Genomic DNA, 22,881 nt, shown 5'->3' on the forward strand with positions numbered 1-22,881 from the left:
GTCTCCTAGTAGTGTAGGTCTGAAACTGGAACAAAACGAGATGCTAATAATTGAACTACTAGTTGGGCTTAGGATAATGCTCCTACTGTACAGCTCCACCCCAAAACAACAACGATAGCTGGCGTGACTGTCGTGTGTCTGTGGGTGAGTGAACTAGGAGAGACGCCATCTTTCTCACTTTTCCATCTTCGTCCATTAGTCTGAGACAGGGAATGCACACCCCTCTCACCTCATTCCTTTTCAACAAGCTACTCGTGTATATGGTCAGTATTCTTCCAAGCCACACTTAAAAAGCTAGGAGGTCAATGGGCAGGAGAACTAAGAAATGGTTAGAGGCAAATGCCTCCACATAGGTGTGTTTGGTTTGGTTTCTTTTCCATTTCTTTCTATATACCAATAAACTATGTGATCATAGCATGCTAATTCTCTGAAACTACAAATGTAAAGGGAAATTAATTGGGAGGGAGGAATCAATATACAGAGCAGGGGCTCTGGGCTAGGTATAGATAGCAGATTTTATAATGTAATATTATGAGTAAGATTCCACTTCATCTCGTAGGTTAACTTCACACCTAGTTCCAGCCAGTGAGCTTAGCACTCCTGTTACCATGTGATTTTGGAGGTAGGGGACAACTTGGGTTTTTGTTGTTGTTGTTGTTGTTGTTTTCCCAGTTTGAGGGCCATTTAGTGACCAACAGGTATACCATAGACACTTAGAAAAGCATAGTCTCTTGGGGCATCTAGGTGGTGCGGTAATAGAACACTGGCCCTGGAGTCAGGAGGATCTGAGTTCAAATCTGACCTTAGACACTTATTAGCTAGGCACATTACTTAACCCCGATGCCTCCAAAAAAGAAAGAAAGAAAAGGACTGTCTCCAGTATGAGTCGTAGTTAACTTACAAGGCTGGGCTGGTGGTTCAAATAGAGTGCCACCTTGTGAGCAATTCACATACTATACTCCTTCGATGGATAATTAGCTCAGTGATAGTACATTCTCTTTCTATAGGCTTAAAAAAGGGCAGCCCTTGAACCATAACATCAGGGAGCTGGTTTCCAGATTTGAACTTCTAACTCCTTCCACCCTTTCTTCAGTATCCTTGACTCTTTTGGTCTCATAGTTTTGTCTCAAAGTGGGCTTTTTTTTTTTTGGTGGATAAGTACCATCAAGCATTCAACATTTTCAAGGCCACAAGTGGAAGGAGTATGGAAAGGCCCACATTACCATGCTCAGGTTACACTGTCTCGTTATTCCCAGAGGGACTGCAGTCAACTCTTGGCCAGCACCCAGGCAAATCTGCTTGTACAATACTTATATGGGCTAAGCGCAGGAAATTCCCTCATCCTTCCTTTCAGTGCATCCCAGATGCACCTGGAAGCCCAAGAGAGAAAGCTCTCTTGGTCCCTTTTATAAGAATCCTTCCCTGAGAGAGCAACCAGGACAAGTACCTCTGACACCTGTCCTTGACATTATTTCCTTGAAGTTACCCCCCCCACCCATATATTTTTGGCATCTAAAGATAAAACACACACACACACACACACACACACACACACACACACACACACACGGAAAGATAAGTGAACATGAAACAGCTGAAGCTGCTTTGGAAGGGTTACAGTGAGAAGGAAATTCACTGAATCTTGAAACCCTAACAAAATGATCAAACATGTGAGCACTCTCTATGTACAGCATAAGGGATAGAAAGAAGCCTGAGGTACAGTCCTTGTCCTTCAGAAGCTGAACCAAAAGAAATAAGAGATGCCTACAGGAAAACAAGAGAGATATGGGTTAGTGGCACAGACAGAACTTGCCAGAAATGATACTTTCTTGCATCTTGGAAAGACAGAGAAAACTTCATGGTTGAGTTAGGACTTAAATGGGGTCTTGAAAGGCAGCATGGAATATTGAATTGGGTGCTGGACTTGGATTCAGAAAGACCTGAGTTTGAATCCTGCCCTGGATACTTACTAGCTGTATGACCACAGACAGTCACTTTACTTTTTAGAGGCTCGGTTTTCCTAATTTTAAAATGGGGATAATAGCATTTCTAGTACCTCACAGAGTTGTTCTGCCAGAGAGGTGACACACAGAAAGTGCTCTGAAACCTTGTAAATGTCAGGTATTATTTTGGGCAGTTGAAGATTTGGATGGTGAGAAGGCAGGAAGACATGAAAGCATGAAGGACAGGAAGGAAGTCAGGGAAGAAGGAGGGAAGAGGGAAGGAAGGAATATTTATTCAGCATTTTCCATATTCCCGGTACTTTGCTAAGGATACAAATACAAAAAGCAAGAGAATACCTTCCCTCAAGGAGTTTACATTCTAATTTTGGAAGACAGCACATATAGGGACCAGGAAGGGGTATTTTGGTCTGGAAAGTCAACAAGATAGGTAGTGATCCACTGGGCAATTGATTGATAGACACATTATCTCCAGGAATGGTAGTGTTGATTTGATTACTGTTTCCAGAGCTAGAAGTAGAAAGGGAGAAGTAACACCCACAGTAAGGGTATGTGCACCCAGCAGCATGGTCAGATAGCAGCTTGGGAGGTCTTCATTGGGGTATATATGGAGAATTCTCACAAATCAGTAACCCACATTCCCAGGGCAGGAGCTGGAATACTGGGTGGTAGGAAAAGCACATCTCTCTCAGGAGGTAAACAGCATGCTTGCTTCATCATTGATATTCTGGAATATACCAACCAAAGTCAGTCAGTTCATTGATCAGTGTTCTTTATTGGGGGTTTTTTTTGTAGGCAATTGGGGTTAAGTGACTTGCCCAGGGTCACACAGGTAGTAAGTGTCAATTGTTTGGTCTGAGGCTGGATTTGAACTCAGGTCCTCCTGACTTCAGGGCCGGTGATCTATATCCACTGCACCACCTAGCTGCCCCCTCATTGATCAGTGTTCTTAAGTCTTTCAAACCTGTTTTTCCCTTACCATGTTGATGTTCTCATATAAACTCTTTTCCTGGTTCGGCTCACTTCACTCTTTCAGTTCACACAAGTCTTCCCCTTTCATCATTTCTTATCATTCAATAATATTCCATCACACTCATACCATAATTTGCACATCATTCCCAGTCGATGGGCATCTTTTTAGTTTCCAATTCTTTGCCACTACAAAAAGAGCTGCTATAAGTATTTTTGTACATATGGGTCCTTTTCCTCTTTCTTTGATCTCTTTGGAGTCTAAGCCTAGTGGTGCTCTCTCTGGATCAAAGTTTGGTAACTTTGGAGGCCTGGTTCCAAATTGCTTTCCAGAATGGCTGGACCTATTTATAGCTTCAACAATGAGTCAATACATCTATTTCCCCAAAGCTCCTGAATTATGTGTCATTTTCCTTTATTGTTGTCTTTTTCAAACTGAGGACTATGAGGTAAAACCTCAATGTTACTTTAATTTGAAATTAAATCTTTTATTTGGTGCATTTTTTTTTCATATGATTTTTGATAATTTGGGTTTCTCTGGAAACTGTTCATACCCTTTGATCATTATTCTACTGGGGAAGTATACCACCGTTACTGGAGCCCACTCTCATTTTGAATGTGTAATGCTCAGAGACCTCCAGATCTTTTTCACACAAACCACCATCCTTCTATCTATATCTCTCTTTCTTATACTTATAGAATTGATTTTTTTGAACTGAAGAAAAGGGATTTATGGAATCACCAAATTACTGTCTATCAGAATTGGTAGCTCTGTACCAATGACCCTATGACAAACTGGACTGTGTCCAAAAGAGGGTGACCAAAATGGTGAGGAAACTGGAAGCTAGTATCAGGAACTAACCCATTCGGGTATGATTCTAACTCTAACCCTAATTCTGAGGAACTGGGTAGGTTTAGTCTAGAGAAGGAAACACAAGATGGGGGGGGGCAGGGAGGAAGGAAGGTATATGATAACTGTTTTTCATATGAAAAGTGGAATAGACTTGTACCATCTTCAACACAAAGTCTCTCCTGATCCCCGTAACTGCTAATGCAGTTCTTTCATCCTTCTCTTTTATTTGTTCTCTTCATATTTATTCTACATATAATTATATGTGCCTCATATACTTATAGATGCCTTGTATTTGTTCTGTATATACCAAGGCATATACACAATATATACAAGAAATAAAAATACATTATCCTAAGTATATGCAGAATATATACAAGGAGCAGCAATATATTATCTGGAGTCAGGAAGACCTGAATTTAAATCCCACTTCAAACACATATTAGCTGTGTGACTCAGGGCAAATCATTTAACTTCTCTGTGTCTCAGTTTACTCAACTGTAAAATGGGAGGTTGGACTCTATGGCCTTTAAGGTCCCTTCCGGCTGCATACTTGCTACCTCTGTGATTAAAACAGAAGTTCCTTGAGGGGACTGTTTTACTTTTGTCTTTTTATTCCTCGTGCTAGCATTGTGACTGGCACATAGTAGGTGCTTAATAAATGCTTGTTGATTGACTAATTTAATTGATTGAACAAAGAGGGAAGGGGGAAAGCTCCAGAGAGGCTCCATAAAAGGAAAAGCTTCTTGATCATCAGAGCTGTCCAAAAGTGAAATTGCCAGCCTCAAAGGGGGATGAGTTCCTCATCTCTGGAGGTCTTCAAGCAGAGGCAGTCAGGATAACCACTTCTCGGAGATCCCTGTTAAGCAGGAATCCACTGAAGTCCCTTCCACCTCTGAGACTGTGACTCTGGGTGGCTGGGTCACACCTGAGAGCCAGTGCGGGATAGGGAAGGAAGCGCCTCCGGACAATCTTGTCTGGCAGGAGTGAGGGACAGAAGCACACAGGAGAGGGCAGCAGCCTGGAAAGGACAATGCAAGCCCAGGTTCCAGAACTACAAAGTCAGCTTCTATTCTAGAATCCCCCCCATACCGAGTCCAACACCGCAGCAGCACATCCTCCCCAACCAGAGAACTCAGTGCCTGCAAATGCCTAGTCCTTGCCCCTGAGCACAGTGGGGAGCCCGGGGCGGCACCTACCTCTGGCACACCTGCCTCCCCTCACCCCAACCTCCTGCATATGCACTGGCTCGAACCCTGGTCTCTCTGTAGGAGTTCGTGCTGCCCAGCCCCTGTTTTTCTCCATGACCAGGTGAGCTTGCCAGCTGCCCCACCTCCCCTGGACCTCTAGCCACATCATGAAGAGTAGCACTAAGCGAGATTCAAACCGGCGGGCATTCATGGATCAGGTGCGGGAGTGCCGGGACAACGGCTACCTGCTGTCCTCCAAGAAGATCGGCTCAGGAGCTTTCTCCAAAGTCTACCTGGGCTATGCCACTCATGAGAGAATGCGTCAGAACTACAAGCTGTCCTCTGACCTGCGAGCCAAGCGCCACACCATGGTGAGTGGCTGGGGGCCAGGGAGTGTGGGATGACATAGAATGAAGGGCCATGGGAGCGGGTAAGAAGGGCAGCACCATCTATAAACCCAGCCGAGGCTTCCATCGGGGCTTGACTCTTCTCACAGAATCTCCAGAACAGGAAGGGAAGGCCATCTCATGGGCTATCTCCTTCAAACTGAGCAGGAATACCCTTTATCACTTTCTCAACAACATCCAGCCTCCACTTGAAGTCCTCTAGTACTAGGGGACCCACTAATTTAAGTGGGCCTTTTTTTCCTTCAGCAGGGTGGTCTGCTTCTCTGCAATTTTCACCCAATCATTTCTTGTACTTCAGTCCTCCTTAGACCAAGCAGACCCAGTCTGATTCCTCTTCTGTAGGACAAACCTTCCGACACTTAAAGGCAGCAATCATGTCCCTACATTCTTGTTCAGCTGTGACTTTTCCTATCTGGGATTTTCTTGGCAAAGATACTGGAGTGGTTTGCCTATTCCTCCCCCAGCTCATTTTACACATGAGGAAACTGAGGCAAATAGGGTTAAGTGACTTGCCCAGGGTCACACTGCTAGTGAGTACCTGGAGGCCAAACTCAGGATCAGTCTTCCTGACTCCAGGCCCAGCTCTCTGTACACTATGGCGCCACCTAGCTGCCCCACCTATATACTACTCAAGTCCATTTAGCCACTATTTTACTCTGGGGCTACCGGGTGCCTAGAAGTGGGCTAACAGATGACAATAATACAGGACATTTAGACTTGAAAACTAAGCTGTCTTAAGAGAGTGAGGTGAGTCTCACTCTGCTTGCTCAGGTGCCATCTGAGGCAACATGTCTCATCTGGAAACCACATTATACAAAGAACACTGGACAAAGCAGAGAATATTCAGAATTGAGCGACCAAGATGGCGGGGGACTGGAAACTATGTCATATGTAGATTAGCTGAAGGAACTATATTTGACTTAGCCTGAAGATGGGAAGGTTTAAGAGGGACATGGTAATTGTCTTAAAACATGGGAAGGGTTTTCTAGATGGAGGAAAGCATTAGACAGAATAAGTGGTAGCTAGTATTTACATAGCCTTGTAAGGTTTACAAAGCAATCTCTGTATGGTAGATGCTATGATCCCCATTTTACAGATGAGGCAGATGAAGAGTAACTGACTTGCTCAGGGTCACAGAGCTAATAAGTATATGAGGCTGCATTTGAACTCAGGCCTTCCTGATTCCAGTCCCAGCTCTCTATCCTCAGCATCACCTAGTTGCCTAGGAGGAGAAAGGCAGCAGGCTAGAGTGGAAAGAACACTGGACTTGGGTGGATAAGGACCACTTTTGAATTCTGCCTTTATTACTATTCCTGTGTTTCTTTGGGCAACTCTTTCCAACTCTCTCTCCAGGCCTCTCGTTTCTTTATCTGTAAAATGAGGGGTTTCGATCTCTAAGGTTCCTTTTACCTCTAAATCCTGTGACCTAGGGGTGTTTAACGTGGGAAAGAGAAGGCTTAGGGGCCATGATAGCCACCTTTAAATATCTGAAGGTCGTCAAGAGGAAAGCGGGTTCTACCTGTCTCAGACAGCCCCTGAAAGCAAGACTAGGAAGAGGATGGAGGGTACAAGGTTCCACAAGCGCAGCTCCTGTCTCTCCCCCTTATCAGTCATCAACAAACATCTATTAAGTACTCACTCTGGGCCAGGCACTACAGTACAGACTGAGGACACTAAGAACGCTCTTCCCTGAGAGCTTGCTGATCTCAGGATGGCAGACCAGACCAGACCTATTCTATACATTTTCCTTTATTCCACCCCCTCCCCCAACAGGTGGCCATTAAGATAATATCTACAGCCGAAGCCCCCTTAGAGTACTCCCGGAAGTTCCTTCCCCGAGAGATCTACTCACTCAATGCCACCTACAAACATCTCAATGTGGTGAGCTAGGGATGGGGCACAGGGATGGGAGGAGGGACTGTGCTCCCTTTCACACTGATTTCCCATCTCCCAGGGGTCCAGCTCTTGGGAAGCCACCACATCTTCACTTCCGCCCCTAAGGGCCCCTGCTCAGACCTGACCAGCCACTTCCTCTCTCCAATCCACCCCAGCTCCTCTAACACTCGGGGTTTGGGCTAACCCCCCTCAGTCTCTCTGTCTGGCCCAAGTTAAGCCCTGCCTCCTAGAAGTATGCCCAGGGTGGGGCTAAGGAGGATGGATATCCCCTGGGGAACAGATTCAGCTTTATGAGACATACCGGAACAGCCAGCGCTCATACCTTGTTCTGGAGCTTGCATCCCGTGGAGACCTGCTGGAGCACATCAATGCCACATCGGATCGGCGCTGCTGCCCTGGGCTGGAGGAGGAGGAGGCCAGAAGGCTCTTCCGCCAGCTCGTCAGTGCTGTGGCCCACTGCCACAACGTGGGCATTGTTCATCGGTGAGGGAGCCCCAGAGAGCTGCCCTCAGCTTTACCCCACCCCAACACACACTCTTACCCTGGCTATATGTACCAACCTGGACTCCAGAGTCAGTCCCATCTCAGCCCCAGACCATGGCTTCCCTCCCTCCAGACCCTCTCCCAGCCCAAGGAGCTTTAGCATCCTGGTCATCTTCAATACTGACCTCACTCTGCCCCAGAGTCTACCCTTTGCCTTAAGCCCAGATTCTGCCACAGCCCTCAAGTCCACAACGTTTAAGAGCTCACCTATGTGCTAGACACTATGCTAGGTGCTAAGAATTTCAAAGATAAAAACAAAATAATCTCTGGTCAAGGATCTTACAGTGTCCTGTGGTGAGGATCCTCCATGTATACAGATAAGTAAATACAAAGCATTCAAGGAGCACAAAGTAATGTAGGAGGGTAGAGGGGAAATCAGGAAAGGCTTCCTGGAGGAGATGGTGTCTGAGATGGGCCTTGATGAAGCTAAGGATTCAAAAAGGTGGAGTGCAGGAGGAAGAGAGACAGCTTATTTGAGTGCAGGACAATGTCTGATGGAATGTTAAGCTCATGGCCTATTTTGGCTGGAACACAGAGCATAAGAAGATGAGGTTTATGAAATAAGGGGAAAAGATGAGTTAGAGCAAGATTGTGGAAGGCTTTAAATGGGAGGAAGAGAGAGATAGGGAAAAGGGAGTCTTGGCTTGGAGTCAGGAAGACCTGAGTTCAAATCTGACCTCAGACACTTAGTAGCTGTGTGACCCTGATTAAGTCACTTAACCCATTTGCCTCAGTTTCCTCATCTGCGAAATGGGAGTAACAGAGCACCTACTTCCCAGTGTTGTTAAGATCAAATGAGATAATAATTGTAAATCACTTAGCACAGTACCCGCACACAGTAAGTGCCTGCCACATGCGGGCACTTTGCTAAGCTCTCAACTCCTCACAACAATCCTGAGGGCAGCTGCTAAATGGAGAAGTTTATCCTTTATCCTACAGGCAATAGGGAGTAATAGAAGGTTTGAGGGCAATATGGTTAGAAGTGTGCCTTGAGAAGATTACACTGGCAATTTTATATGTTGGGGAAGGAGACATTGTTCAGGGAAAGATGGAAGACGAGAGGAGCTAATTGGCAGGCCCAAGTCCCCAGGGACTTGGTCAGAGGACTGACCAGAGCACAGAAGTGGAAGATCTTGACCCCAGATCCCACCCCATTCTGTGCCCCAGCCCTGACACCACTCTTTGTTGTTGTTTGCTCACATCCAACATTTTGTGACTCGATTTGGAGTTTTCTTGGCAAGGATACTGGAGTGGTTTGCCATTTTACAGATGAGGAAACTGAGGCAAACAGGGTTAAGTGATTCGTTCAGGGCCACACAGCCAGCACATGTCTGAGGCTGGATTTGAACTCAGAGATTAGTCTTCCTACCCCAGGTTTGCCACCCTATGCACTACGGCACCACCTAGCTGCTCAAATATCACTCTCTATCCTCCATCAGATCTGATACTTGGGTCTTAGGCCCAACCCTCCTAATTGACCCTGGCCTCTGACTCTCAGCCCCACCCAACTCCCGACTTTACCCTGGCCTCCATCTCCCTTCCTCTTTGTCCTGGCAGGGATCTCAAGTGTGAGAACATTCTGCTGGATGATCGAGGGTTTGTGAAGCTGACTGGTAAGACCCTCCTCCTGTCCCAGCCTTTTCAAGACAGCCCCCATCCACCCAGGCTCTTCTATCCCTGCCAGAATCACCTCCCTCTCCCCTTTGGAGACAACTTCTCCCCTCTGGATTCTGTCATAATATAAAGCACAGGCTAGCCAAAAGTGGAATGTAATGAAAAGTAACCTCTGGAGGTTACTCACTTCTGGATGTCTTCAAGCAAAGACTGGATGACCAATTGTTAGGGAGGGACTTGTCTTTCAGACAGAGGTTGAGTGGAGATGGCCTAGGAGGCCCCGTCCAGGCTGAGTTCCGGTGACACTCTTTGACAGAGGTTAAAACTCCCATGTCTCCACGTAACATTACTGATTGTCATCCAGGTTCACTGAGCTTGACCTTGCCATACACCCGAGGTTCTTAATCCGGGGCCCATGAACAAGCTTTCTGAAATATTTTGAAAACTACTTCAATATAATTGGTTTCCTTTGTATTTTATTTTATGAATTTAAAAACATATTCGGACAAGGGCTGCCTGGGCCTTGACAGATTAACAAGGAGGCCTAGGACACAAAAAGGTAAAGAACCTCTGACACAGTAGACAAATGTTGGGGACGAAGGTCAAAGATTTGTCTCCCCTTGAAGCAGCCCCTCTTCAGCCTCTCTTCTGTTCCTAATTCTCATCCCTGAGCTGTCCTCATTGTATAGAGTCATCTTCACCAAACCCTCCTCTCTGCCTCTCCCCCCATCAGACTTTGGCTTTGCTAATCGGACCGCAGTGAAGAATTCTCTACTGAGCACATTCTGTGGCTCTGTGGCCTACACAGCCCCTGAGATCCTCATGAGCAAGAAGTACAATGGTGAACAGGCCGACCTGTGGAGCCTGTGAGTGACAAAGCAGTGGGGGCCCCAGGGCAGGAGAGCCCCAAGATCACAGGCAGCTCCGGGGGAGAATGGCAAGGAGCAGGGGAGTAAACCTCCAAAGTCACAGGGATCCCTGGGAAATGGACAGGGAACAGGGAAGCATGTCTCGCCAAAAATAGGACTGTGAGTCTTGGAGGAATTAAGAGTGCAGGAGAATGAGCTCCAGGGGAAAAAACAGTAGCCAACACGGCAAGAAACTCAGTGGAAACAATGTAAGGAGCAAGGCCTTTCAACAAAGAACAGAATAACCTCTATGGCTTGGGGTGGGGGTGGGGGCATGGCTGGAGAGTAAGGCCCAGGAAGGGGCAGGGAAGTGGCCCTAGTAGGACTGAGGGAGATGAGGGGAAGGATGAAGTAGAAAGAACCCATTCATAGGACCACAGACTCAGGACTGGATCTTAGAAGTCATCTGGCCCACTCAGACACCCTGGGTTCAAATCTTGGCTCCAACCCTAGTGGTGTGACCTTGGGCAAGTGACTGACCTTGTCTGCACCTTGGTAAAATACTTGCAAGACTATGTCACCCCAGTGAGGAAAACCCTTTGTAAATCAGTAAGGCCAAAGTGGGTGTGGAAGCAGAGGGCCCTGCCCCCCAAGTTCTCCTCCAGGCCCCGGCTCACCAGCTGTGTGCCCTTGAGCATCAGAGCCCTGGGCTTTCCCCAGTTTCACATTTCCCCTCTGTAATTAGGGGCACTGCTGCTCCAACTACCTACCTCACAGGGTTGTTTCAAGAAAAGCTCTTTGTAAAAATAGGGGGCTTGGGACAATGGTGACGACAGGTCTGTCCCTTGTGCAGTGGTGTGATCCTCTACGCCATGGTGACAGGGAAGCTGCCCTTCAAGGAGAGACAACCCCATAAAATGCTGCACCTCATGCGCCAGAGCCTGGCCTTCTGGCCCAGCCTGTCCCAAGGTAACCTGGCTTTAATGAATTCAGAGAGAGGGGACTTAGTTTAAATCCTGTCTTGGCCACTTGGTAGCTTTGTGACTCGGGGCAAGATGCTCCTCTCTTCTAGACCTGTTTTCCTCAGTAAAGTAAGGGAGCTGAATTAAGAGAAAGCTCTAATGTCCCTTCTAGCTCATAAATCCTCCCCTTCTTGCCCACCCAGGTTGGAGGCAGGGAGCTGGGGACAGGAGGAGGTCCACAGGAATGTGTGGACTGGCCACAGTATGATGGTGGTGTGGGAGTGGGGAGGACAGGGGGAGAAGGGGAGTCAATCCTGCCAAAGGCGTGATGCCCCCACCCTAACATTCTCCGGTCCACATTTCCCTCTCCCCGGACTCCCCACCCAGAGTGCCAGGACCTGATCCAGGGTCTGCTTCAATTGCGGCCAAGAGCCCGGCTGGGCCTGCAGCAGGTGGCTTCCCACTGCTGGATGCTGCCTGCATCCCATGCCCTGTTCCACAATGTGCTCAATGCAATGCCAGGGACTGAGGAGAAAGCCCTGAAGAGTAATCTGGCATCAGGTAACTTCTCCCACACCCTCACTTCCTGAGCCCAGAGCCAGAACACCCCTCTGCCCATAGCAGATGCCCCCTTCCCCTCTAAGCCAGAACTCCTGAGCTGCCTCTATTCCTGTGGCTCCTCCTCCCAAAAGCCAAATTCTTTCCTAGGCCCCCCCCTCCTTCACCTTGACCCCGTCACCCAAGAGGACCCCTCACTTCCACTCTGTGTTATAGAGGAATTGGAGGGATCTGAACCACAGGACCATGAAGCAGGAGCCCTGACCCCTGCAACCATAAGGATGCTTGAGGGGCCTTCTGAGGCCAGCCCTGAGCAGGCCCCAACGTGCGAGCTGTCAGCACCGGCCCTGATCCGGCCACCCAGTTCCCTCTTCCAGCTGCCATCTCCTCAGTTGGCACAGACTTTGGGTCCAGGTCCAGGTCCTGGCCCTGTATCCCCACCCACTTGCCCTCCATCAATAGGTCGGCCTAGCATACTGGCCAGCCTGAAGCCTAATTTCCACAAGACTGGGAATTTGCCATCATGGGGAGGAATGGGATCCCGGGGCCCTTCAGGGGGCAGCCTAGCTGGACCCAGTGCTTCCCAACAGATTCTGTCCCTCTACTCCATGTCTGTGATTCGGAAAGCCCCACTGCACCGCCTGGTCAATTGAGGGAAGGGGTTGGATTGGGTAAGGGGAGTGGGGACAGGGACTAGATAAAGTATTTATTCTGTCAGAGCTGCTGGAGATGTCTCTGGGGAGGGCTGGTGGGAAGCAGCACATGGAGTTCTGTGTGCCCTGCCCTGGACCAGGAACTGGGGGGACAATGGAAGGGAAAGGAGAGGCAGTCTCCCTCTAACTTAGGGAAGGCTCTAATCTAATCTAATAGGCCCAGCTTACATGCAACCTCCTCAGAGAATCAGAGAGTAGTAGAAATGAACACCAAAGGCTGCCTAGATGACCTCCCCAAACCACAACAGCCCTCCTTCCCATGAAGCCTTCCACAAAGTTCTCAGCTAGAAGTGATTTTCTCCTATTAATTCTAATAACACCTCATTTTGTAGGCACTTGAGAGAAAAGTAGTGAGCACCAAGAACTAGCACGGGTTCACCCAGAAAAGGCTGTATAGGACTAACCTCATTTCCATTTTCAATAGGATTACTGGACTGGTAAGTCAGGGGAAGGTAAGGACATAGTACAGGGATCCCGAAAATCTTCATGCAGTTTTAAGCTACCTAACGCTGTACTAAGTTTAAAACTGCATGAAAACTTCTGAGACCCCCCGAATTATGCCTGGATTTCAGGAAAACACTTCACAAAGTCTTTCACGTTATCTTTATGGACAAACCTGAGGTGGACAATAGCATAGGTAGGGAGATTCAAACCAGTAGAACAACCAGATCAAGAGCAGTGACTAATGGGATCATGGTCACTGTGGGAAAGCTCACGTTCTCAGTTTATGCTGTTCTACATTTTTAACCAATGATCTAGATGAAGTCATAGAAGCAATGTCGATCCGACTTAGAGATGATGATGATGATGTGGCTGACAGGGATTTGAAAAGGCTGGAAGAATGAACTGAATCAACATGACATTTAATAGGAATAAATGTAAACTCCTAGTCTTGGGCTCAAAAAAATCAACCACAAAGGAGGGAGGAGGGAGGAGGAAGAAGCATGGATTTAAGCCAACAATGTATGTAAAGATTTGGGAATATAAATCAATAGTGTGACATGGAATGCTGTATTGATAAAGGCCCAGTGTCCAGGACTAGGGAGGTGATGGCCCTATTGTCTACTCCTCTACTTTGACCACCTTTGGTGTTCAGATTTGAGCACCACGTTTTACAAAGGACATTAATGAACAGAGACCCTTGAAGAGAAGGTCCACCAGGATAGTGAAAGGTCTGGAGACCATGACATAGGAACTGGTGAAAGAAACCAGGTGGGGAGGAGGAAGACAACAGCAGCAATGATGACATTAGAACTGTCTTTCAATATTCAAAGGAATGTCAAAAAAGCCTTGCTCTGCTTGGCCCCAGAATGAGGGACAAGTTAGGCATAGTGAGAAGGTACAGAGAGGCAAATTCCAGCTTCTGGTAAGGAAAACTTTCCAACTCAAAGAACTCTCCAAAAGAATGGGATGCCTCTGAGGCAGGCCTAGCCAATGGTCTTGTGCCTGAAGGTGCACTATAACAGCTTCATTCCAGGGGACTAAATTTTTAACCACCCACCCAAGACACCTCAAACTGTAAGCACCCCAGGAGTGTTCACAGTTCATTCCTAACACCTGGCTTGGGGAAGGAGTTACTTTACCAGATTCTCAAGTTGAAGTGGGGAGGCAGAGGCAGTAGGGAGAGTCTGACAGAATCCAGGCTTTGCCCATCCAAGGAAAGAAAGACTGAAGTGAAGGCTGATTTATCGAGCACAGCAGCCTAGCAGACTGGACACCAAGCTCAAGTGTATCTATCAGTCACAAGATCCCTGTGGTCAAGGGACAAGAGGGGATGGGAAGGGTGCAGAGCCCCTAGTCTGGGGAGAAGACATCAGCTAGGTCCCAAGCCATCCAGCCTGCTAGGGGTCTGCACTGCCTCTTCTCGCTCCTGCTGAAGCTGCTGCTGCTCCTGCTGGTCCAGTTGCTGCAACCTCTGCTCTACATCTGGAGGGACACTCACTTCTAGCAGGTTATCCATGCCTGCCTCTGGCTCATCCCCAATCAGCACCTGCCCAGGCACAGGAAAAAGGGGATCTCATGGGTTCAGGACGAAGTACTTTACAAATTCATGTTATTCAAACTCAGCTGGGCCCACACTGTAACAAGGCAGGACTTTTATTCCTCCCTCACTGATTCCCTATCTCCCCGCAGAACTTGTTCCAAACTTTCTCTTCCCTCTTTTCAAGCTTTCCACAAGTCCACTTTCTCCCCTTTCAGCTGCAGACCTCGCCTCTTACTTTACTAAGAAAATCTGAGACCATTTCATGTAAGCTCCCTCTTCTCCCCTTCTCTTCATCTCAAAAGCAATTGACATCCTTCCCCATTCTATCTTCCGTCCCCCAAGTCTCTGACAATGAAGGGGCTCTTCTCCTTGCCAAGACCAACTCCTCTACCACAGCTATGCCCTTGGTCCCATTTCCATCCCCTCCCATATTCTTCAGCAGATCTATCTCTCTTAACCTCTCCCATTCTCCTGGATCCTTCCCTACTGCCTTCAAACATGCCCAGTTCTCTCCCCCTCCAAAAAAAATAACCCTTCACTGGACCCTACCATCCTCTCAGAGGATGTCATGTCTCTCCTCCCTTTGTCAACCAAATTCCTAGAAAAAGCTGTCTACACTTGCTGCTTCTGCTCTCATTTCACTCTTCAACTCTTTGCAATCTGGCTTCTAAGCTCTTCATTCAATTGACACTGCTCTCTTTAAAGTTACCAACAACCTTGTAACTGGCAAATCTGATGATCTCTTCTCATTCCTCAACCTTGACCTCTGCTGCATCTGACACTCTCCTCTGCCCTCTCCTCCTGGACACTCGCCTTTCTGGGTTTTCATGACATCACTCTCTTGTCTGACCTCTCCTTCTCAGTCTCCTTTGGGGGCTCATCCTACATATCATGCCCCCTAACTGTGAACATTCCCTAAGGTCCTCTTCTCTACACTCTCTCCCTTGGGAACTTCATGAATTCCCAAGAACTTAATCATCATCTCCATGAAAATGACTCACAGATGTACAAATCCAGCGTCTACATTTCCATATCCCCATCTCTCCCCTGAATTTCATTCCGCATGGCCAACTGGACATTTTAAAATGGATGTCCCTGAAACACATCCAAAACCGAACTTATTATCTTTCCTTCCAAACCTTTCCCGCTTTCAGACTTCACTATTTCTATAAAAGGCACCACCATCCAGTCTCCAAGGTCAACCTCTTTGATATCTCATTATTCTTCACCTCATGTACTGAACGAGATGCCAAATTCTGCCATTTCTACCTTTACACTGTTTTGCATCACTCCCCCTTTCTCCCCTCACAAAGCTATCACTTATGTTCAGACTCTCCCTGATTATTGCAACAAGCTCCTAATTAGTCTCCCAGCCTCAAGTCTCCTACCACTCCAGTCTATCCTACAAGTAGCTGCCAAAGTAGTTTTCTTTAAGTACTTAAGAACTGACCACATCACTCCTCTGTCAATAAACTCCAGTGGCTCCCTATTACCTCTAGGAGCTCTGGAGCTTTTAAAACTCTTCAGGCAACCTAGTGCCAACCCATCTTTCTAGTCTTATTGGAGACTCCTCTCCCTGCTCCTCCATTTCATCTCCCAATGTGCTTTCGCACTGGCTGTCTCCCCCACAATTGGAAAGAACTCCTTCCTCACCTTTGCCTCAAAGAACCCTCAAATCAAAGCTTAAGCACTTCCTTCTGCATGAAGCCTTTTTGGATCCCCATAACTACTAGTGCCATACTTCCAAAATCATCTTATATTTAACTTTGCACATATGTGCATTTATTCATTTTATATTTATTCCATATGTATTTGTATGTGTCCTTGTTGTCTTTCCCATTGGACTCTAAGATCCTCACAAGTAAGGACTGTTTCATTTTAGTCATTGAACACACAGAGCCCAGCACAATGCCTGGCACACAGTAGGGGCCTAACAGATACTTACTGACTGGTTGCTCTAAGACAAGCCTGCACAACATATGGCCCACACACTGCTTACGGCCCATGTGCTACTTGTGGCCCACCAAAGGATTTGGGGCAGCCCTCAAAAAATGCAGAAGATGTAAAACAGGCCTGCACAACATACAACAACAGGAAGTACGTTGTACAGGCCTGCTCTAAGAGGTTCAGACCTGATTAAAGAACTTAGAAGGGAGAAAGCATTACCATGGGGTAGAACACTCAAACCTTACTGACTTGCGGGTAGGGAGTAAGGGGAAGGTAGGGAAACACACAAAAGCCTCCAGAGATGAGGATGAGCTCTTAGATCATCCCCGTCCCTCCCATTTACCTGAATGAGTTTCTCACAGGCCAGCTGGACATTAGGGTCATGTTCCCAGCTATGCAGCTCCCTAAGCACCAGGTAAGCCCCTTGATCCTTCACCAGCTTCCGTCCAGGAGCAGTGGCTGTGAGCTATAGGGAAGCAGGGAAGTTAGGGGATTCAGTCTTACCAGGCAGGGGAAGGGGGAAGGATTCAGGCAGATCCCTGGGGCCCCTAGGACTTGCCCCCACTCACCAGCATAATGGCCTCAATGAGCATCTTTCGGATGTCAGGATCTGGCTCACGCTCCTTGTCTGGGGGTAGGTACTGCAGGTCTACTGGCAATCCTGGGGAGGCCATGGATCTGACTTTCTGGATGCACCCCAAGTCTCCCATGTCAAGGACACAATGGGCCTGGCCAATAGCCAGGACACCAAGATTCCAGTCCAGCCTCTGACCTTGGCTCACTTAAGAACCTAGGGCAAGTCCCTTCCCTTCTCTGGGTCTTTCCCTCTTCCTTCTGCATGAAGCCTTTCTTGATCCCCCATAATTACTAGTGCTGTACTTCCAAAATCATCTTATATTTAACTTTGCACATATGTGTATTTGTTCATTTTATATTTATTCCATATGTATTTGTACGTGTCCTCTTTTTTCTGGGAGGTAGGAGGAAACCACAGTGGTAAATATGTGCCAGGCACTGTTCTAAGCACTTTACAAATATTTCATTTGACTGTCAGAACAACCCTGTGAGGTAGGTGCTGTTATTATCTCCATTTTACAGATGAGGAAACTGAGGTAAACAGGGGTAAGTGACTTGCCCACGATCACTCAATTAGTATCAGAGGCTGGATTTGAACTCGGGTCTTCCTGACTCCAGGCCAAGAGTTACATCTATTGTGCCACCCAGCTGCTCCAAACCTCTTTGGGGATACTCAAGTGTGGTTAAGGACTCCTAGTTCTAACACTGTAGGATCCTCAGGGCTCTAACAAAGTCCCCAGAAACACCCCCTCCCATCCCCACTGCCACCACCAGCCCTGCTCACGATCCATCTCATCTTCTGAGAACTCCTCTGGGCCAGCCAGTGGCATCAGCAGAAAGGTAAGCAGCTCTACTTGGGGACCCAGGAGCCACTCATGGGAACCTAGAGGAATGGGGATCGTATGAGGGACCCTGATTCCCCCCTTTTCCCCTCCTTCTCCTCCCTTGATTCACTTTAAACCTCTGAGCTACTCACGGTGCTCAAAGCAGCAGTTCCTCAGCGTGCCTACCACCCCCATCCTTCGAACAGCAGAGTCTGGGCAGTGGATGAGGGGCAGGAGACGCTGGATCAGACATCTGGTAAGACAGAGGATGCCCCGCTCAGGACAAAGATGCATTCACCTCCTCTTCCAGTAATTCACATTCCCCACCTCCCAACACATCCACCTAATTCACAAACAAATTTACTAAACAACTATCGCAGGGAGGTGGGGGGAGGGAGGCAGCAATACAAGTTTAAATTAACAGCTGCAGACCTTCCCATACTCTTAGCCAGAATGCTTTCCCAGTACACACCCACAGGGGCCCACCTCCTCCCCAACCCGCTCCAGGGATTCACACTTCCAGCTTTCCTCCTCCTCTTCCCCCACCTGTTTGGATCCAGCAAGAAGGCTCGTGCTCCTGGTAGTTGGCTGAGGTTGGAGAGCACTGATGCCAGGTAGTGGAGTGGGGCATGGGGGTTATAGCCTGGGGTGGTCAAGGCAGTCACAAGGCGGGCCAGGCTGGGTTCCTGATTTGCCTCGTCGCTAGTGGACTCCAAGCCACCCTCCTCCAACAGCTCCCTGACGGGCCCTGACTCCCGGCTCAGGTTGGCCAGCGCAGCTGCTGCCTCTCCAGCCCAGGGCCAGTTTGGGGCTAGTGCCCAGGTCAGCAGCTGGACAGGCAGCCCAGGCAGTGCAGCCAGCAGAGAGCCGTGGATACCGGGTTCTGCACACAGGTTCACCAGTGCCCGCCAGGCATCTCCCACCGCCCCTGCCGCTGCCCCAGGAGGGGCCTCTAAGAGCTTTGCCAATGCCTGCAGCAGCCCTTTCTGCGCTGCCAGCAGTGACCGACCAGGTTCGGACCCCGTCAGTCCCAGCACGTAGCGAGCTGCCTTTGCCTGGATGTCTGGCGGGGTCCCTTGGTTCAGAAAGGTCACGAACTCTTGCGCCACATCCTCTGCCTCCAGATGGGACTCCATGAGGCTCACCTGGGAGGGGGGGGTGGGGTTAGGGGACACACACGCGACTGAGGCCGACTTTCATACATGTTACCTCCTCCAGCAAACTCACAGCAGCTGGAGGAGACCTTGGGTACCAGCTCCCCCAGCCTCCGATAACTCCTAGTCTTCCATTAGGAAGCCGGGGGACGGATCGATCATCTAACTCTCTTTCCTGTACCCCACGCCCGCCACCCCCCTCCGGGAAGCTCTCAGCGGAATTCCTTCCCAGGCTGCGCCCTCTCCTCCCCTAAAGCCCCAGCACAGAACGAGACCTACTCCTGCTCATCCCAGGACCCAGGAGGCCGAGCCTAGCAGCAAGACCCGAGTTTTACCTCCAAGTAGCCGCCGCAGCTACTGCCACCAGGCCACATGCGCCCAAGCCCAGCCAATGGAAAGTAGTCGCGCCTGGGGAAGGGGTGGGGCAAGCTGAAACCTCTGACCAATCAGCACTGCCCGTTGGGGCCAAGGGACATGAGGAGCATTGTGGGGAATGGTGTAGTTTCTGGAGAGGAAGCGAGAGCGGCTTGGAACATTATAAGGGAGCTTAGAACTTCCTCTCAGAAAGCTCCCGGCTCTAACTGGGTCAGTAGGCTGGTGGGTCTGGGAGGTTTTCTGAATAGGAGACAACATCTCGCCTGGCCACTTTGTCCGTTCTAAGGACTTCCAGTAACATACATGGTGCCTTCTTTGATCCTCATTTTGTATCAAAGAAACCGAGGCGGAGAGAGGTGGATTTGCCCGGGGTCATCCAGCTAGTAAATATCTAAGGCAGGCTTTGAACTCTGGTCTTCCTGACTTCCTAAGTCCAGCATTCTAGCCGTTAAGCCACTTCGCTGCCTCGTGTACAACTAGATTGTAATGCTGTTGCAAAGGATACTTGGTTTCATCCTTATGTGTGTTACTTCCCTCTTCATCTTAGGTAATTCTTGTCCATGTTAACGACAGCATCATAGATTCAGAGCTCCAAGGGGCCACCTCCATCACCTGCCTAATGTTCTGGAGGCCTTCCTTGGACTCTGGATGCTTTGTGGTTACCCAGTCTGTCATTGCTTATCTTCTCTCTGGGTACCTGTCTTGCCAGGTAATGATACCCTTTTTATGCCAACTCTTGCAGGAAAGTCACCTTTGATAATGTGCTGCAGCCTAGATGTAACCCACTGTGTATCTCTACATTACTTCTGGATCTCCAGTAGTTTTGATTCTTCTCCTACTTCATGATTCACTATTCACTGTTCACTCCTATTCAATGATTCATGATTGTATATGCATCAGGGGAGAACAGAATACTGATGGTGTTTTTTTTTTTAAATGATGTGTTTGGGCAGCAGGGAGCAACTTGAGACAATTACAGTCTTGTAGTTTCACATATATTATCCAGCCTACTTTACCTCTATTCAGTTTAGAACCTGGTTAATTGTCCATTTTCAATGTCTATCCAAGATATATGTGCAATCATTTAACTTAATGAGTTGCTGAACTAATTGCTTGGCACAAATATGGGACAATACGCAATATTCATAGGATTGGAGATTTAGAATTGGAAGGGACTTAAGAGGTCATCTTGTCCATCTTATCCAGATGAGAAAATTTGAAGCCTACAGAAATTAAGTAACTTGCCCAAGGTCATACAGGAACTAAGTGATAAAGGAAGGAAAAAAAAACAACCAGGCATTTATTAAGTGCCTACTGTGTACCAGGAGCTTCACAAATATGATGTTATCTGATCCTCACAACAACCCTGGGAGGTAGGTGCTATTATTATCCCAATTTTACAGTTGAGGAAACTGAGGAAGACAAAGGTTACGTGACTTGCCCAGGGTCACATAGCTAGTAAGTGTCTGAGGCTGGATTTGAACCCAGGTCTTTCTGACTCCAGGCTCAGAGCCACCTAGCTGCCAGGATTTGAGTCTTCTGACTCCAAATCTAGCACTTCATTCCATGATACCATACTACATCCTGGTTTTCATCTGTTTGGTTTTCCCTGTGCAGATTATTAGACTGACTCTCTTAAGTGCTCTGGATCTCATTGAAGAGGACCCATTGCATAGTGTTTAAGGATTGACAGCAATTGATGCAAAGCCATCCACAAATAGGGGCGTCTGGTGACCTTCACCGTGTTAATGACATTAACAAAAACAACAATAACAATCTCATGTCTGTTGTGCTTAGTGGTTTGAAAAGAGTGTCCTCAGCACAGCCCAACAAGGTAGTTATTGCAAGTGTAATATGACGTGGGGGAGGGACTGGGTTGGAAGTGGGTCAACAGCAGTCCTTCCTCACTTGGTCTTGTTAGAGCACACTCCACGTAATGCTGAGTCTATACCAGGGATGGGGAACCTGTGGCCTTGGGACCACATGTGGCCTTCTAAGTCCTTGGGTGCAGCCTTTTGACTGAGTCCAAGTTTTACAGAACAAATCCTTTTATTAAGGGGATTTGTTCTGTGAGGTTTGGATTCAGTCAAAGGGCTGCACTTGAGAACCTAGAGGGCCACATGTGGCCTTGAGGCTACAGGTTCCCTACCCCTGCCCTAGGTGGACTCCTGATTCTTCCTCAGCCCTAAGACAGCAGTGGGGGTTGACGGGTCGGGTGGAAGGAGGTGAAAGAAGTAGTATACTGAATTAATTAAAGGAGGAGACAACATCTTCTAGGTCATGTGAGTAACAAAATGAAGACCTAGAAATTTTCTAAAAACCCCATGACCTCTCAAACCTCTCCAAAACAGAAATTATGTGCCAAAGATAAAGCAACAATAGCTGTCTCAGTAGTCTCAGACAAGCAGAATCTAAAGGAAGATTAAAAAAAACCCATGAACTGATACTCACCAATAATGAACTCAGCACCCCTCCCTCACACCCCACAATACCAGCATCTAGGCTGCACTATTAGACCAAAGGACCTACTGCCCGCATCTCCATTTCCACTTCCATCTTCCAGTGCTATGGAAACCCCAGCTCCAGCTTGTGGGAGTTTTCCTGGGCAAAGACAGACAAAAAGGGGTCATAACCCTATAGCACCAGTGCTGCAAAGCTCTGAACTGCCAATACTGGATCAGAGAACTAAGGAATGGAGGGCAGCAGAATAGTTCATGGGGTGGGTGGGATGGGGGATCAAAGTGGTGTAGCACTCCACTAAGTCTTGGGGAAAGATCACAGTCCTCATCTGGGAAAAGTTCTGACCCCAAAAGTCACTTGGGGCAGAGACCCAGGCTGGTGAACTATGAATTGCCCAGTGCAGGAAGAGGGTGAGATGCTTTGAGATCATCTCCCAAGGAAACTACCATCAGAGGGGACAGAGTTGAAAAGTGAATGATAGGGAAAATGAGAGACAGAGGAAGACTAAAATTACCAAAGATCTTAAGAAGAAGATAACTCAGAGTTTTTAACACAAGCAGATGAATCAATAGAAAAAACATTAATAATAGGAAGAAATATGGCCTCTAGATAAAGTAAATAAGTTCATATCTGTGATTAAATATCGCAAAACAGAGAGAAATTGTGATCCAACACTTGACTAGAGAGAGGACCCTATGGAATGTGAAAAGAACATGGAACCACAACACCCTATAACTGAGTGTTTCGAAAGAGAAATAAGAATTAGGAGGGCAAAATTTATGGCCTGCACAGCAAAACTAATGGGCAGAATGAAAAATTGGAACCTGCAATTACAAGTCTCATCAAAAGAAAGACAAGAGAGAACAAGAGATTGGGAATGCAAATATATAGAAGTGAAGGACAATCCAGAAGGAGAGGAATAAAAAGGAATAATATTTTAAAGAATGCTCACTATGCAAGTAAAATATACTGATCAAGAAAACAGCATGTGTAGAGACAACCTAAGAATCATATGTCTCCCAGAAGAACACAAAAAACCCTGACACCATA

At 47.6% G+C, this 22,881-nt stretch overlaps 2 protein-coding genes across 3 annotated transcripts; one reads left to right on the plus strand and one right to left on the minus strand.

The window, feature by feature from the left end:
- The first annotated feature begins 5,137 nt into the window (after nt 1-5,137).
- Nucleotides 5,138-12,451, plus strand: LOC110214369 (testis-specific serine/threonine-protein kinase 5-like). Its single transcript, XM_020995264.2, has 8 exons — nt 5,138-5,341; nt 7,151-7,258; nt 7,554-7,756; nt 9,374-9,429; nt 10,164-10,296; nt 11,132-11,247; nt 11,628-11,801; nt 12,015-12,451. The coding sequence occupies exons 1-8, from the start codon at nt 5,138-5,140 to the stop codon at nt 12,449-12,451; spliced, it is 1,431 nt and encodes a 476-aa protein (XP_020850923.1).
- A 648-nt stretch (nt 12,452-13,099) lies between these two features.
- On the minus strand, nt 13,100-20,421 carry HGH1 (HGH1 cochaperone). Of its 2 annotated transcripts, none has more exons than XM_020995265.2 (7): nt 19,332-20,421; nt 18,389-18,987; nt 17,995-18,095; nt 17,803-17,901; nt 17,012-17,103; nt 16,786-16,908; nt 13,100-14,501 (listed from the first exon to the last, which is right to left on the minus strand). In XM_020995265.2, exons 1-7 carry the CDS (start codon nt 19,368-19,370, stop codon nt 14,325-14,327), a joined length of 1,230 nt encoding a protein of 409 aa, XP_020850924.1. In that variant the 5' UTR covers nt 19,371-20,421; the 3' UTR covers nt 13,100-14,324. The 2 variants fall into 2 exon arrangements, with proteins under 2 accessions (XP_020850924.1, XP_020850925.1); XM_020995266.2 differs by having other exon boundaries at nt 19,276-19,354.
- Between the last annotated feature and the right edge of the window lie 2,460 nt (nt 20,422-22,881).

This window comes from Phascolarctos cinereus, unplaced genomic scaffold (genome assembly GCF_003287225.1).
Source record: "Phascolarctos cinereus isolate Bilbo 61053 unplaced genomic scaffold, phaCin_HiC Scaffold_4;HRSCAF=312, whole genome shotgun sequence".
Taxonomy (NCBI): domain Eukaryota; kingdom Metazoa; phylum Chordata; class Mammalia; order Diprotodontia; family Phascolarctidae; genus Phascolarctos; species Phascolarctos cinereus.